Source organism: Mytilus californianus, unplaced genomic scaffold, assembly GCF_021869535.1.
Source record: "Mytilus californianus isolate M0D057914Y unplaced genomic scaffold, xbMytCali1.0.p SCAF_14, whole genome shotgun sequence".
NCBI lineage: Eukaryota > Metazoa > Mollusca > Bivalvia > Mytilida > Mytilidae > Mytilus > Mytilus californianus.
The window spans coordinates 31,170,441-31,187,352 of record NW_026262626.1 but is presented as its reverse complement, the minus strand read 5'-3'; the positions used below and the strand labels follow the sequence as shown (position 1 = coordinate 31,187,352).

Below are 16,912 nucleotides of genomic sequence, written 5' to 3'. Positions count from 1 at the left end.
AGCTCCAAAAATTCATCATTCCCATGGTCACCTGACATTGGCCAAAGTCCAGTACAAATTGGTTTGTGATATGCATAAGTGACGCCTATGGATTGACCCTGTATGTCATTCGAATCTTCTTGAAATGACGAACAGGAATATATATGGTTGTTTAGGAGTAAAAATCTCGACCGTTTACAAGTTCTTTGAAGGGGTGTGTGATCCCCAGTGGACTCCTCCTAAATTTCATATGATTAGTTTTTTGTCCCATACAAGAATATATATGGTTTAGGGGTGGGGTCGCGACCATTTACAAGTTCTCAAACAGGAGGGGGTGTGGTTGACCCCCAGGGGACTCACCTTTAATTTCATTTGATTTGTTTTATTGTCCCATACAAGAATATATATGGTTTCAGAGTGGGGATCTTGACCGTTTACAAGTTTTCAAAAAGAAGGGGGTGGGGGTGAACCCGGGGACTCCACCAATATTTCATTTGATTTGTTTTATTGTCCCATACAAGAATATATCTGGTTTAGGGGTGGGGATCTCGACCGTTTACAAGTTTTCAAAAAGAAGTGGGGTGGGGGTTACCCCCATGGACTTCCCCTAAATTTCATTTGATTTGTTTTATTGTCCCATACAAGAACATATATGGTTTCGGGGTGGGGATCTTGACAGTAAACAAGTTATCAAAAAGAAGAGGGGTGGGGGTTACCCTCATGGACTTCCCCTATATTTCATTTGACTTGTTTTATTTTCCCATACAAGAATATATATGGTTTAGGGATGGGGATCTCGACCGTTTACAAGTTCTTAAACAGGAGGGGGTGGGGTTGACCCCAGGGGACTTGCCATTTTTTTCATTTGATTTGTTTTATTGTCCCATACAAGAATAAATATGGCTTCGGGGTGGGGATCTTGACCGTTTACAAGTTTTCAAAAAGAAGGGTGGTGGGGTGACCCCTCTGGACTTCCCCTATATTTCATTTGATTTGTTTTATTGTCACATACAAGAATATATATGGTTTAGGGACGGGGATCTCGACCGTTTACAAGTTCTCAAACAGAAGGGGGTGGGGGTGACCCCAGGGGACTGGCCTTTTATTTGATTTGATTTGTTTTATTGTCCCATGCAAGAATATATATGGATTAGGGGTGGGGATCTCGACCGTTTACAAGATAAAAGCACATTCTCAAATTGAAGGGGGGTGGGGGTATGAATATATATGGTTTAGGGAGACTTAATTATCTACAAAATGTCTAACAATGAACAGTTAATTTCAAACTTTACATATACAGTCCTACAGATCTTATCAGGAAACAGAAAATTTTCAAATAAATCTGTCACTCCAATGATTATCATATGCTAAGATATTTCCCAGATCTAATTAATAATGAAAATAAATGATTATCATATGTTAAAATATTTCCCAGATCTAATTGAACAGAACTATGGTTACATAGTACTCTAACATTACATATATAATAAATAATAATGTAATAATCTTCAAAATGTCTAATAATATAGCTTATAGTCATTACCACTTAGGAAATAGATAATTTTCGAATAAATCTGTCACTCCAATTTTCATTGTGATATAAGACAAGTGATAACATGATAACAAGAGAAAAATATTTAAAAATTCCACTTTTGGATATTAAAAATGGTGATACCTCAAAAAGGAGAAATACTAAAATCTTGAAAAATGAACTAGACCTTCATTAAGTCCCAGGAAACAACATATATAAATTTGAAAAAATTGTTAAAGCGTTTTCATGTTTTTATGGAGACACTGTTTGGCAGCCGCCCGTCCGCCTGCCCAGCCGCCTGCCGTACATCCCAAATTTAATAACCAATATTTCCTTCAAAAATCCGGTTAAAAATTACCACCCCTGATGCTGTTGCCATATTGACCCCCCTCCAAAATAAAAAATTTAAAAAAAATTTGTCCCCACTCATTTTTTTTTGGCAAAAAAAATAAAATATGAAGAAATTTTCTTTTTAATTTCAGAAATCTGAAATGAGAATAAATTGTCCTCCCCCACAATTTCTTTTTTTATCCCCCCCTTTTTTAACCTCCCCCACCCTTTTTCCAAACATCCCCCCCAAAAAAAAAAAAAACAAACAAAAAATTATCCCCCCTTAAAAAAAAAAAAAAAAAATTTAACCCCCCTTTTTTCTGCAAAAAAAAAATATATGAAGAAATTTTCTTTTTAATTTCTAAAATCTGAAATGAGAAAAAATTGTCCCCCTCCCACAATTTCTTTTTTACCCCCCTTTTTTTCACCTCCACCACCCTTTTTCCAAACAAAAAATTCTTTCCCTCAAGATATGGTCATAATCTTAACTCAAATTTCCATTGGAGTTTGCAACCATAATTACCCATTTAAATACATCATAAAAGTCTTAAAATAGAAAATGACATACATAACCATGGCTAAAATCAATATTCCTTAATCATCATAAATTTAATAGTAACTTCTTAAAGTAAATTGACAGCTAATCACCTCAAGACAATACAACATTCCTTTATACATAATTTAAAACATTGTTTGTGTTTGGATTACCTCCCTTACACTGCTTTTAAATTGTCTTTATTGTACATCAACCAGGAAACCCTTGTTTTTCCCCCTTTTTTTGCCCCTAATTTCCAAACAATTTGAGCCATAACCCCCCAAAGCCAATCCTAACCATCCCTTCGTGGTATAGAAACTTGTGTATAATTTCAGAGAGATCCATACACTTAAACACAAGTTATTGTCTGGAAACTAAATAGATGCTTACTTGGGCCTCTTTTTGGCCCCTTATTCCTAAACTGTTAGGACCATAACCCCCAAAATCAATCCCAACCTTCCTTTTGTGGTTATAAATCTTGTGTTTAAATTTCATAGATTTCTATTTTCTTACACTAAAGTTATTGTCCGGAAACCAAGTGTCCTCAGACGACCATGACAACGACGACGTGATACCAATATACGACCACAAAAATGGTCGAATAAAAACACAGACTGGACATGGCGGGGTATTTATACATCCTCATAACAAAAAATACTCTAAGCACAGATCTAAGAGTAGTGCCAGTAAATGACAGCTAGTTCAAAGCTAATAACAACTACTACAAAAATCATGTATCTAAGACTAAAACATCAGTCAGTACACATTCAACATCCTATAGATTAAGTGTAAAGACTTCATTAACAGTCAGAGAAAAACATGACCTTGTGCAATGCCAAGATACAGGTATCTACAGATTGTAGAACCGTGAATGTGCATATGTGTATAGCAATAATATTAAGATAGGTTTAATTTACTGATAACAAAATCAATATTTACACCAATAAAAACAATATTCAAAAATCTGATTACAGTGTTTAATTGGTAACCTTTCAGATTAAGTTTATTTAAAGGATCAACAAATTTACCAGGATCATAACTCAAACAGCGTAAACAAAATCTCCATTAAAGATGGCTGTCCCAAGCCAGGAGCTTAAGCATCCCTTATACCAAATATTATCATCCTGCTACTCTAACTCATAATAAATGAGAAATTCAGATGACAAACCAGAATTCACACGCTGAAATGTCTCGCCTGCTTTACTTACCATGATTGAACTTTATGTTGATAGTCATGTTCACCTTACAATCATTCCATACACAGGGTCTATTACACCAAATATAGTTGATCTATTGCTTAAAATATACAAGAAACAGACCAAACCATGAAAACTAAATGTTGACCAATGAACCATAAAGATGAGGTCAAGTTCAGATGAACCCTGCCAGACAGACATGTACACCTTACAATTATTATATACACCAAATATAGTTGACCTATTTCTTACGATTTTAGAAGAGGACATAACTGCAGAAACATAACATTGACAAATGAATCATGAAAATGAGGTCAAGGACAGATGATACCTGCCAGACAGACATGTTCACCATGCAATCATTCCATACACCAAATATAGCTGACCTATTGCTTATAGATTTAGAATAACAGACAAAAACACAAAACTTAACATTGACCAATGATGCGTGAAAATGAGGCCAAGGTCTGATGACACTTGCCAGACGGACATGTTCACCTTACAACCATTATATAAACCAAATAAAGTTCACCTATTCTTACAGTATCTGAGAAAGAGACCTTATCACATAGTTTTAACGATCACTGACCCATGAAATGAGGTGGTGGTCAGAAGAACCTTGTCTGATATGTAGACCTTGAAAGGAACCTATATATACCAAATATTGTAATCCTATTACAAATATTTTCCAATATGTTTTATCCCTACCAAATACTTAAATGAATTATTACTATATGAAGTAGTTGAATAGGTATGACAACTTGAAAATCTGAGGTCTATAGAGAGGGGTTTAATTACCATGGCTGAGTAAAAATGTTTAAAAATATTTTCTTACCTGTATTATTCCTACCAAGTACTTATTAATGCAATATTATTATAAAACATAGCTGGAAAAGCTATGACAATTGAAAATCTGAGGTCTATAGGGGATGGGTTCAGTTTTCCATGGTAGGGGTTCAATTTTCCATGGCTGAGTAAATATTTAATTTTTTTTTTTACTCAGCTATGCAAAATTGAACCCTCTATCATGGAAACCTGAACCCCCCTCCCATAATAGACCTCAGATTTTTAAATTGTCATAGCTATTCAAACTACTTTATATAGTTATAATGTACATTTGACATTGATATAAAGATTCAATTTTCAATATGGTATTTTGACCCTGGGTTCAATTTTTAGGGGGTTTAATTTTTCATATGACACCACCACCAGAAAAGACTTTTTTCGCAGGCGAAACAAAAAATAAAACTGGAATGCAATTCAGTTTCATTTTGTTATCACTTTAATTCCAACACAACACTGGCAATCAAAAATTCTATTCAAGTTGTGATACTTAACTTCTTCAAATAGCCACCTACTTGTTCACTTGAGGATGTTTACTCCTTTGATTCAAAATAACAAGATTTTGAAATGACTGATTTAAATTGATAGTATATAAATAACAGAACTAAAAAAGCAGAAAAAAATGAAGGGTCTGTGTCCATGTTTTCAAGATATGTCATTGAAAACTTGGCAGGAATTGATTAACTCTAGATTTTTCATACATTTAGCATTGACACCTTTTTTCTTTCAAAAACTTTGAAAAAATAACAAGGATTTTTTATAAGATTTTGAAATAAGGCTTTTCAAACTATATATGTAATAAAGTTATGAAAAGAAAAGTAGAGGTTATAGCAGGCAAAATGTTTATTGGCACTACATAGATAAAACCAGAGGATTCAGAATATCTGACAAAATTTCAAAAACAAGATGAGCAAACAAAAGAGAGCTCACAGGTGGCAGTAAATTCTCTGCACACTATTACAATTGACTTTCATATTTTTTTATACCTCATGTCTCATAATTCTCCACAAATTGATCACAATCCTGCCAACAATATGAATCTCTGACATGTTATCAGCACCATACTCATCCTTCTCAGCAGAAAAGTGGCTAGCTCGTTTTTCTTCTGTAAAAGAATGTCAAATTTTAACAATACTATAATATAACTAGAGGCTCTGTAGAGCCTGTGTCACTCTTCTATGTCTATGTGCGTTTTCAACAATGGACAATATCCAACATTGTAAAACAGAATATCATTTATGAATAAATTTCTTTTATTGTTGATCTTTGATTGCTGATAATTTTTTTCTGTTTACAGTTTCTCTCTTTCTTCTGGTGATTTTGCCTAAAATACAAAGAAGGGTAAAAGTCGTTAATAATTTCTATAACATAAGACAACTGCCAATTTTATCTATGCTTATCTCGTCATGCTGATCAATTTTTATTCAAAAACATTTCCATCTATCTATTATTATTTTCAAAATTATAGATAAAAATGCAATACTGATATGTTTGTAGATCTGGTCTTACTTATCATTTTTGCTTTTTTTAAGTTTCTATCTTTCTATTGTAATTTTCAAGATAAAAGTAAATAAAATGCTTCGCTGAGCGCAGCTGGATATGACCGCAGAGGTCCAACCCTAAACAGTTCGGGCGAAAATGGACACAATATTCGCGCTTGATACAGGTCTGAATTTAAATTGTAATTAAATATTTGACACATAAAAGGTTTCTGACACCGAATAACGGTAGTCAAAGAACTTAGAATGGGTTATTTGATTTGAATTTATATTCAATTTTTTGCTTTTGTGAAATACACTATGCTGTTGCGTATTGACCCCCCCAAATAAAATTTTTTTTTAAACCCCCCCCCCCCCCTCCTTTTTTTTGCAAAAAAAAAAATATATTTGAAGAAATTTTCTTTTTAATTTCTGAAATCTGAAATGAAAAAAAAAATTGCCCCCCACAATTTCTTTTTTACACCCCCCCCCCCCCCCCCCTTCTCCAAAAAAAAAATTCTTTCCCTCAAGATATGGTCATAATCTCAATTCAAATTTCCAATGGAGTTTGCAACCTAATTACACCTTATATAAGAAAGCCAGATTTTGATTGGTTGATAGCCAGTGTATTTTTTGCATATTCTAATATTTTTTCCTCATTTCAAACGAATTTGCCTGTTTTTCACCACTGCCGGTGAATTTGACTCAAATACCATGGTATTTCCATTTTGAATATTCCTTTTTACCCTTTCGAGCATCTTTCCGCCAAAATTTTTCGGATATGACATTACATAAAAAAGCGAGCTCACGTGTATTAGTACATGTATAATTCTCGCGGTTCTATGATAATATCCTCTTATCCTCAAAATTATGCATAAACATATTAATGAATTACAGCTTTCAAGTAAAAAAAAAAATATCTTCACCTGTACAGAGAGTTTCAATCCAAATCCATTTGGTGTAATTAAACAGATATATCATGTTATGGAGGGGTATTTGCGAAAAATACCAGTCTTGGGACTGAATTTCCCTCGACTGGCGGCTAGGGAAATTTCACAGTCCCTTGACTGTTATTTTTGGCAAATACCCCTCTATAACATGATATATCTGTTCAATAATTACCAAATTAAATACATCATAAAAGTCTTAAATAGATAATTTAAAAGCAGTGTAAGGGAGGTAATCCAACATTGTACAATTTTGTTTTTGGATTACCTCCCTTACACTGCTTTTAAATTGTCCATTAACCAGGAAACCCTTGTTTTTTCCCCTTTTTTGCCCCTAATTCCTAAACAGTTTGAGCCATAACCCCCCAAAGCCAATACTAACCATCCTTTTGTGGTATGGAAACTTGTGGTATAATTTCAGAGAGATCCATACACTTAAGCACAAGTTATTGACTGGAAGTTACAAAAATGCTTATTTTTGGCCCCTAATTCCTTAACTGTTGGTACCATGACCCCCAAAATCAATCCCAACCTTCCTTTTGTGGTATTGAACCTTATGGTAAAATTTTATAGAGATCCATTCACTTAAACTAAAGTTATTGTGCGAAAACCAATGTGTCTTCTGACGATGACGCCAACGTCATACCAATATACGACCGCAAAATTAGGTAAAAACACCAAAAAACAAGAGGCTCCTTAAGATCCTGAATCGCTCACCTGGAATTTTTTGTAAAGTTCTTGCATCAATGATTATTTTACTGTTTAATGTATATTAATGTGTGTTTCTTTTAATATATCATAGTTTCTGCCAACAAGAGTGCACACGCTGAAATATCTCGCCTTCTTTACTAATCATTTATATTATGTTGATAGTCCTAAATATAAAGCTTTACTACAACTATCACATACATTTGACATGATCCAAGAAAATGAGGTCAAGGTCATATAAACCAAAACAAGAAATACATGTACACCTTACAATCATTCAATACACTAAATATAGTTGACCTATTGTTTATAGTTTCTAAGATACAGACTTAACCAAGAAAACTAAACATTGACCAATGAACCATGAAAATGAGGTCAAGGTCAGATGAACAATGCCAGGCAGACATGTACAGCTTCCAACCTTCCATACAACTAATATAGTTGACCTATTGCTTATAGTATTAGAAAAACAGACCAAAACACAAAAACTTAACACTGAGCAATGAACCGTAAAAATGAAGTCAAGGTCAAATAAAACCTGCAAGACTGACATGTACATCATAAAATATTTCCATACACCAAATATAGATGACATATTGCATATAGTATTAGAAAAACAGACCAAAACTCAAAAACTTAACAATAACCACTGAACCATGAAAATGAGGTCAAGGTCAAATTACACCTGCCAGTTGGACATGTACACCTTACAGTCCTTCCATACACCGAATATGCTAGACCTATTGCTTCTAGTATCTGAGATATGGACTTGACCACCAAAACTTAACCTTGTTCACTGATCCATGAAACGAGGTCGAGGTCAAGTGAAAACTGTCCGACGGGCATGAGGACCTTGCAAGGTACGCACAAACCAAATATAGTTATCCTATTACTCATAATAAGAGAGAAATTAACATTACAAAAAATCTTAACTTTTTTTTCAAGTAGTCACTGAACCATGAAAATGAGGTCAAGGACAATGGACATGTGACAGATGGAAACTTCGTAACATAAGGCATCTATATACAAAGTATGAAGCATCCAGATCTTCCACCTTCTAAAATATAAAGCTCTTAAGAAGTTATCTAATGCCGCCGCCGCTGCCGGATCACTATCCCTATGTCGAGCTTTCTGCGACAAAAACTAAAAAAAATTGGTAAAAATCATCTTTATAGGGCAATAACTCTTTGATATAAGTATTAAAATGTCAACTTTGGTTTTTGACTTATTTTGTTAGTTTTAGTTTTGCTAAAATTTTTGCCTTTTAAAGATTCTCTCTATCTATCATAGTTTATGTAAAAACAAAAAAAAATTGGCCAAATTTATCTTTCAAGGGCAATAACTCCTGTAAGGTTCTTAATGATGACTTTGGTCTTGTTCACATATTTGTAGGTCTTACTTTGCTGAACATTTTTGTTGATTGACGTTTCTCTCTAACTATCTTAGTTTCCCCCCCCCCCCCCCCAAAAAAAAAATTAAATAAAAAAAAATGGTCTTTCAAGGGAAATTACTCCTTTAAATGATCATATGACGAATTCAGCCCTAGTCTTGATCCTTTCTGCATATTAAAATTTCTTTTTATCTATTATAAATTTGAGAATGGAAATGGGGAATGTGTCAAAGAGACAACGACCCAGCCAAAGGTCACCTATGGGTCTTCAACACAGTGAAAAAATCGGACTTCAGCTGGCCCCTAAACAAAAATGTGTACTAGTTCAATGAAAATGGACGTCACACTAAACTCCAAAACATATAAATGAACTAAAATTAAAAAAAACATACAAGACTAACAAAGGCCAGAGGCTCCTGACTTGGGACAGGCGCAAAAATGCGGCGGGGTTAAACATGTTTTGTGAGTTCTCAACCCTCACCTATACCTCAAGCCAATGTAGAATAAATAAACACACAGCAATAAGCACAGTTTAAAAGTCCGAGTCCGATGTCAGAATAGGTAACAAAAGAAACTAAGCAAAAAAACAATGATACATAAATTAACAAAGGACTACTAGCAGTTACTGACATGCCAGCTTCAGGCCTCAATTAAACTGATTGAAAGATTATGTCTTCATCATATGAAAATCAAGCACTATCCCTCCCGTTAGGGGTTTAGTATCATACCATCATAAAATATATGAGTAGAACATAACCCGTATCATGCCAACAAATGGTTTTAGAATAAATGTGTTTATTTCCGATGCAAAGACCCTATGAGTGAATCAAATTAATACCAAAATATGCCATCTTTAATGACCTGACAACAGTATCGTAACTATATCCCTTATGAATAAGTCTGTTTAAAGGTTTGGTTAGCTTTTGAGGTGAATGTCAACATTTTTGTGCTTTGTATAGAATATCACCATAAAAGATTGGATGTGAAATACCTGAACGTATAAGATGTCTGCATGTTGATTTATATTTACGAATGTCCTTGTACCGATGATAAAATTTAATAAATGCTTTGACTAGTTTGATGATATCGAAAACCCTGGTGTAATAATTTTTCAGTAATACAGAGGTTTCTTTCTTAAAAATCAAATACGTTGTTACATACATGAGCAAATCGAACAAGTTGAGATATATAAACACCATGAAAAATCATCTCTTTTATCATAAATTTTGGTATTAAGCTTCCCCTTAAAGATATAGAAATCAAGATCAAGGAAAGGGCAGTGTTCATTGTTAGTATTAGCTTTATTTAAAGTCAGTTCAGCAGGATAAATCTCTTTAGTGTACATACTGAAGTCGTCATTATTGAGAGCCAATATATCATTCAAATATCTAAAAGTGTTATTAAATTTTTTATCAGATGTTGTTTCCATGGGTCTTTGCTAATTTTAGTCATAAATTGTAACTCATAACAATACAGAAACAGGTCCTCAATAAGTGGTGCACAGTTAGTCCCCATTGGAATTCTGATAACTTGACGATATACGGAATCTCTATAGCGAACAAAAATGTCATCTAGTAAAAATTCAAGGGCAGTAATCATATCAAAGCAGATCCAATTGACATTGTTCTTTTGTCTGTTGTTACTAAATAATGACCTAAAAGAGTTAGAACATATATATTCGCATTCTGACTTTTAAATGCCCATTTAATTAGGTGTGTGAATTTTTTCTTAATAAGATTATGAGGCAAAGTGGTATATAAGGTAGATAGATCAAAACTTTGAACAGATTTGAAATCACACATATAAGCATGCAATTTATCTAGTACTTCCAACGAGTTCTTGACACTCCAAAAGTAATTAATTCCACTATTTTCAAAGGCCTTATTTGAACAATTTATTACCAGGTTTTTGATTGTACCGAGTGTACTAGTAAGTAGAATAGACAGTTTAGTAGTGGAACAATGGCTTGAAGACGAAATAAATCTGTAATTGTAAGGTGTTTTGTGCAGCTTCGGAAGCATGTACATAGTTGAACTTTCATTGTATTTGGTTCTGCTTGTAAAGAAGTAGCTAAAAGTTTGTTTGTTACAGATGTCATTTTCCGAAAATGGAGTCAGTTTGAATGTTGGTGAATTCATGATTTCCTTTTGAAGAACTTCAATGTAAAATTTACGTCAAACAATAATGATATTATTAGCAGCCTTATCAGCCGGGACAATAACAAATTCCTTGGCAAGTTCTTTTAGCTTATGTTTGATACCAGAAATAGGGCTATTATGGTTGTTGTTAGGAGTAAAATGTTCTTTAAAATGTTCAATACGAATATCAACTATGTTCATTACTGAATTAAAAAAAGAATCTCAGGATTTTTGTCAGCTTTTTCTTGTTTTATCCATTTCAAGCAGTAAGTACAGAGTGAGTCGTGGATAATGTTACGACACTCATTCCAATTAATAATTGACAGGGACGATATTTAGGTCCTTTACTGAGGAATGATTTCAACTCTCGGTCATGAACGATTTTAAGGTCTCCTGTTATAACATGGGAACTGGGGCCATAATTGTATTCGGAACTACTGCAATTTCATGACGTAGGTGTATTGTCACTGATATTAACATCTTTACACACTTCGCTATAATTAAACACATATTTCCGGGTATGTTTTTTGTAAACATAACAAATAAGAGGGAGTTCAGTATTATCAAAATAGCCAGGAATTTGTTCTTTAACAGAATGATTATTAAAAATACCAGCAATATTTACAAAATCAAAACCTTTATTGACATATTTGATTTTAATAAAATGTTTTTTATGATCTTCAAGTCGATCACTATTTTGGGAAACAGTTTAGAATAACAATATGCAATTATAATTTGGACGATTTCATACTTAGGACTGCAATATTGAATTGTGTTGCAATCCTCTAAAATTTGATGTAATTTATAAACAGGTAAAGAACAGAGCTTGGTTAACAGATAATGTCTGCCGTTGTTTTTTGAAATAGTAATTAGGTCCGAAATATTTGTATTGTTGGTACGAAATTTTCTCTGATTGCGATTTATTCTACGCCCATGAGAACGGTTTTTACGAACAGTTTTAGAAACTATATGCAAAATGTTAACACAGTCGGTTCTTAATATGTTACCAATTCCCATGATATTATCATTAAGACAGAGAGGATAGACTGTCTTTAATTTGCTTAATCCAATTTAATTCAATTATTTTCCGTGAACGTACAAACTTTGAAAGAGATTCCCCTGGCTGCTTATTTACTAATTCTAAAGGTTGAACAGTTAAATATTTAATAGGATGATTGTGCTTCTTAAGGTGTTGATAAATGATACTTTTGAATTTATGGGGTCTTTTAAAACAATAAAGGTGTTCTTGCGTGTGTTTAGATAAATAGCGTCCAGTTTCACCTACATACTGAATACCGCAACATAGTTATAGTTTTCATGATATTAGGCCAAAATGTTTTTTTTTATGTGGAAAATTCATCATTTAAGGGAAATAACTCCTAAAAGAAGACTTTTGACAGTTTGGATGTAACACTTAGAAGGAAGATCTCATCATTCTGAACATTTTTGCCTCAGTCATATTTTCTCTATCTAAAGTGGTTTTCAAGATAATAGACATATCTTACATTTTACCCCTATGTTATATTTTCAGCCACGTCTGACATGTTGGTCTGCAGGCAGGGTCATCATACATAATTTCTAAATTAATTACCCCAATGTTGATTGTGTCCAAGTTTTGTTAAATTGGCACTGTAGTTTCAGGAGAAGATTTTTGTAAAAGTAAACAAATGACTATACCAGATACCAAGTGATTGGAAAAGCGCATCCTGGCTGAGTGGGCCAAGAGTGCTAAAAAATAAAAAGAAGTGGTATGAATGCCAATGAGACAGCTTTTCACAAAAGGACAAATGAAAAAGAAGTAGGCAGCTATAGGTCGTACAGTCTTCAAAAATGACCAAAACCATAACCCAATAGCAACAAGAAAACTCATGGCCTGACTAATGTACAAAACAAGTAACAATAAAATGCTCCGCAGAAAGCAGCTTGATACGACCCCACAGGTCGAACCCGGAACAGTTGGGGCAAGTATGAACACAACATTCAAGCTTGATACAGCTCTGAATTTGGATTGTGATTAAATATATATTTGACACAACATAGGTTTCTGACACGGAATGAATGTGGTCTAAGAACTTAAAAAATTTAATATTGGACATTTACCTATTGTGGTCCAATATCCAAAATCTAAAAACATGGTTAAAGTAGGGTGCAAAGTTAACGAATTTGATCGATTGGGGTTAATGGAATAACACACGGCTGTTTTTTATATCACAATGGAAAGAGGAGAATTGAAATGTCTATGTCATCCATTGTACTTATAGGGTGCACATTTTCAATTTTTATTCAGCTCTTAAATAACAGTAATCTTGACCCAATAAAATTTGGAATTTTTATATAAGATTTGATACAAGTGATATCTCTAGATATATTTTTTAGATGTTGACATTTATAAGTTGCCCTCCCAAAATGTAATTTTTTCCGTCTTTTGATAAAAAGTGTACATAATGATTTTTTGGGTAAATATCCAATTGTGGAAGCACATACAATTGTACTTTGTTCCAAAACTGACCATGGTGTAATATGAATGCATAATGAATTGAATTAGCAGTTCTGAGTATATCTTTGCTCTATAAAAATGAAAAATACTGCAAACAGTCGAAAAGTAGGAAGGGTGTCTGTCAAAGTCATGAAAACAACCATGACCATAAGCATTTCTAAAATTGTCAGTTTTTAAATTTTGAGATTATAAAGAAACTGAGGTTTCAACTCCCTCAGGCACTGACCTTACATGGATTTGGCTATTTTTTAGGCACTTTTGTCAGGGGCGGATCCAGCCATTTTTAAAAGGGGGGTTCCAACCATATGTCCCCATTCAAAAGCATTGATCATCAAAAAAAAAAGGGGGGGGGGGGGGTTCCAACCCCCGGAACCCACTCTGGATCCGCCACTGCTTTTGGTCATATAGCTCTTCAACTCATTTGGTTCTTATATATCCTTGGCTTTCAAATATTCAGCTTTGAGCGTTCCTGCAGGGATTAAAAAATTTTGTTACAGGTAACTAGCCCAGGACTTATTTGCAGCAGGATTTTACTAGCCCTGTTGGAAGAACTGCTAGCCCATCAAAACTGACCTGCTGGCCCGAGAATGCCTTACAAATCAGAGTTTGCTGCATAATTACAAAGTGGGTGTCCCTTGTTTTGAAGGCGGCATTATACACTGTATTTAATAATTTTTGTTGACCTGCTTTTTATTCTGTTGGTAAACAAACAGTGGTGCTTATCCTAACTTGGTTGTTCCCACATACAAAGCAGACTTTTTATTGGCGTGCTCAGGGAAAATAACGGCAATATTATCTGTTTTTTTCATCAGCAACACGGCCGACCTTGCCCAGGGGAATCTTTCTTTCCGGGACACTATAAATTTTCCTTTCTGCTTTTCCCGGTCATATTTGGCATTTTTGGGGGATGAATTGTCAGTCTCATTACCCCCTTCATCTACAGTTTTTTATTTTAAAACTGACAAAGTTCCTGGGGTGCCCGTACTAAAATATTTAGAAATATTTGGTTGCATGGATTGGTTTCGTGCTCAACAGCTGTCTGACAAGACAGGTCAATACCGATCAATACATCATACCCCCAGTACCGTAAATTGAAAATCTCGGCATAAGAAATGTACAATACCCCCCTCCCTGTACTGAGAAATCGATATTTAAAGTACGAGAATTGCGATCAATACATGATACCGAGCCACCCAGAGTTATTTGTTCTATTTTTGAAATATGTACAACAGGACCTGTACAAACCAGTTCAAATTCTTGGAATCCCGGATGACGTAACTGAATCTGATTGGCTAAGATAGATTAGTGATGAAGGGATTTTCCACATTCTATTTTGTAAACGCCAAGAATTTTTTGTTACTAGTCTGTCGGGCATATTGGGTTTAAAATTTTGATTGCCTGAGGCGTAAATGCTCTAGTCCCGGGCTTCGGGCTAGTGGATTTTTTAACCCCTGTCCTGATGAAGGTAAATCCAGAAAAGCACTTTGAACACATTAAATTTATAACGTGTTGTTTTCATTTTTTAGTAACAGGTTAATCACTCAATCTTACACACTTGTATGACTTATTGAGCATAAATTGGCTATACAATTGACATGAAATTAAAGATTATCTACAAAAAGAGGGTTATGTATAGTATGGATGTATTCTACAAATACTTGAAAACAACATAAAACAAGAGGCTGTCAGAGAGACAGCAAACCGGATTTTCCTGCAGAGGTCGAACCCTGAACAGTTGAGCAAGTATGGACACTACATTTAAACTTAAAACAGCTCTGAATTTGGACTGTGATTGAATATTTGACAAATCATAGGTTTGTGACACAAAATGAATGTAGTCAAAGAACTGATATATTTGAAATTGGACATTCAAATACCTATTATGGTCCAATATCCAAAATCTAAGTACATATTAGAATCAGCATATCAAAGAACCCCAAGAATTCAATTTTTGATGAAATCAGACAAAAGTTTAATCTAGGACCCTTTGGACCTCAATGTGGACCAATTTGATAAAGGAGCCCACAATCCAAAATCTCTCAATACATGGTTAGATTCAGCATTTCAAAGAATCCCATAAATTCAATTTTTGTTGAATCAAACAAAGTTTAATTTTGAACCCTGATTTGGACCAACTTGAAAACTGGGCCTAAAAATCTAATATTTAAATAGAGTTTAGATTCAGCATTTGAAAGAATAAAATTGAGAATGGAAATGGGGAATGTGTCAAAGAGACAACAACCCGACCATAGAACAGACAACAGCAGAAGGTCACCAACAGGTCTTCAATGCAGCAAGAAATTCCCGCACCCGGAGGCGTCCTTCAGCTGGCCCCTAAACAAATATATATACTAGTTCAGTGATAATGAACGCCATACTAAACTCCAAATTGTACACAAGAAACTAAAATTAAAAACAATACAAGACTAACAAAGGCTAGAGGCTCCTGACTTGGGACAGGCGCAAAAATGCGGCGGGGTTAAACATGTTTATGAGATCTCAACCCTCCCCCTATACCTCTAGCCAATGTAGAAAAGTAAACGCATAACAATACGCACATTAAAATTCAGTTCAAGAGAAGTCAGAGTCTGATGTCAGAAGATGTAACCAAAGAAAATAAACAAAATGACAATAATACATAAATAACAACAGACTACTAGCAGTTAACTGACATGCCAGCTCCAGACTTCAATTAAACTGATTGAAAGATTATGTCTTCATCATATGAATATCAGGCACAATCCTTCCCGTTAGGGGTTTAGTATCATACCATCATAACATATATGAGAAGAACATAACCCGTGTCATGCCAACAACTGGTTTTTAAATAATTGTGTTTAGTGCCGATGCAAAGACCCTATATATATATTTAATTTATGTTGAAATGAAATATAGGTTAATTTTATCCATAATATTTTCTGTGCAAATGGAAATAACTCAAACAGGATAAATAGTTCTCTAAAATAAGAAATGATGCAATTTTTCAAATTATAATCAATAATATAATAACAACAACCAGTGATGACTAAGTTCTGTAAAATTAGATATGATTTAACACTCAAACATTGTTAGAATCAGCATATCAAAGAACCAAAGAATTCATTTTTTGACGAAATTAAACAAAAGTTGAATTTAGGACCCTTTGGACCTCAATGTGGTATCATCTTATTAATAATGAAAAGCTCGACTGTTTACAAGTTCTTAAACAGGAGGGGGTAGAGGGGTGACCCAAGGGCACTCACCTTATATTTCATTTGATTTGTTTTATTGTCCCATACAAGAATATATATGGTTTCGGGTTGGGGATCTTGACCATTTACTAGATTTCAAAAAGAAGGTG

The 16,912-nt window shown here is 34.1% G+C and overlaps 1 protein-coding gene across 5 annotated transcripts in view; it reads right to left on the bottom strand.

The window, feature by feature from the left end:
- The window catches only part of LOC127724637 (uncharacterized), a 640,225-nt gene that overhangs the window by 251,152 nt on the left and 372,161 nt on the right, over window positions 1-16,912 (bottom strand). For 4 of the 5 annotated variants that reach the window (XR_007992624.1, XM_052231644.1, XM_052231645.1 and 1 more), the window contains exon 21: window positions 5,401-5,519. Coding sequence is in view for 4 of the 5 variants with exons in the window: in XM_052231644.1 (XP_052087604.1) it covers window positions 5,401-5,519 (119 nt within the window). In the remaining variant the exon portion in view is untranslated. The other variant, XM_052231647.1, reaches the window with a different exon arrangement.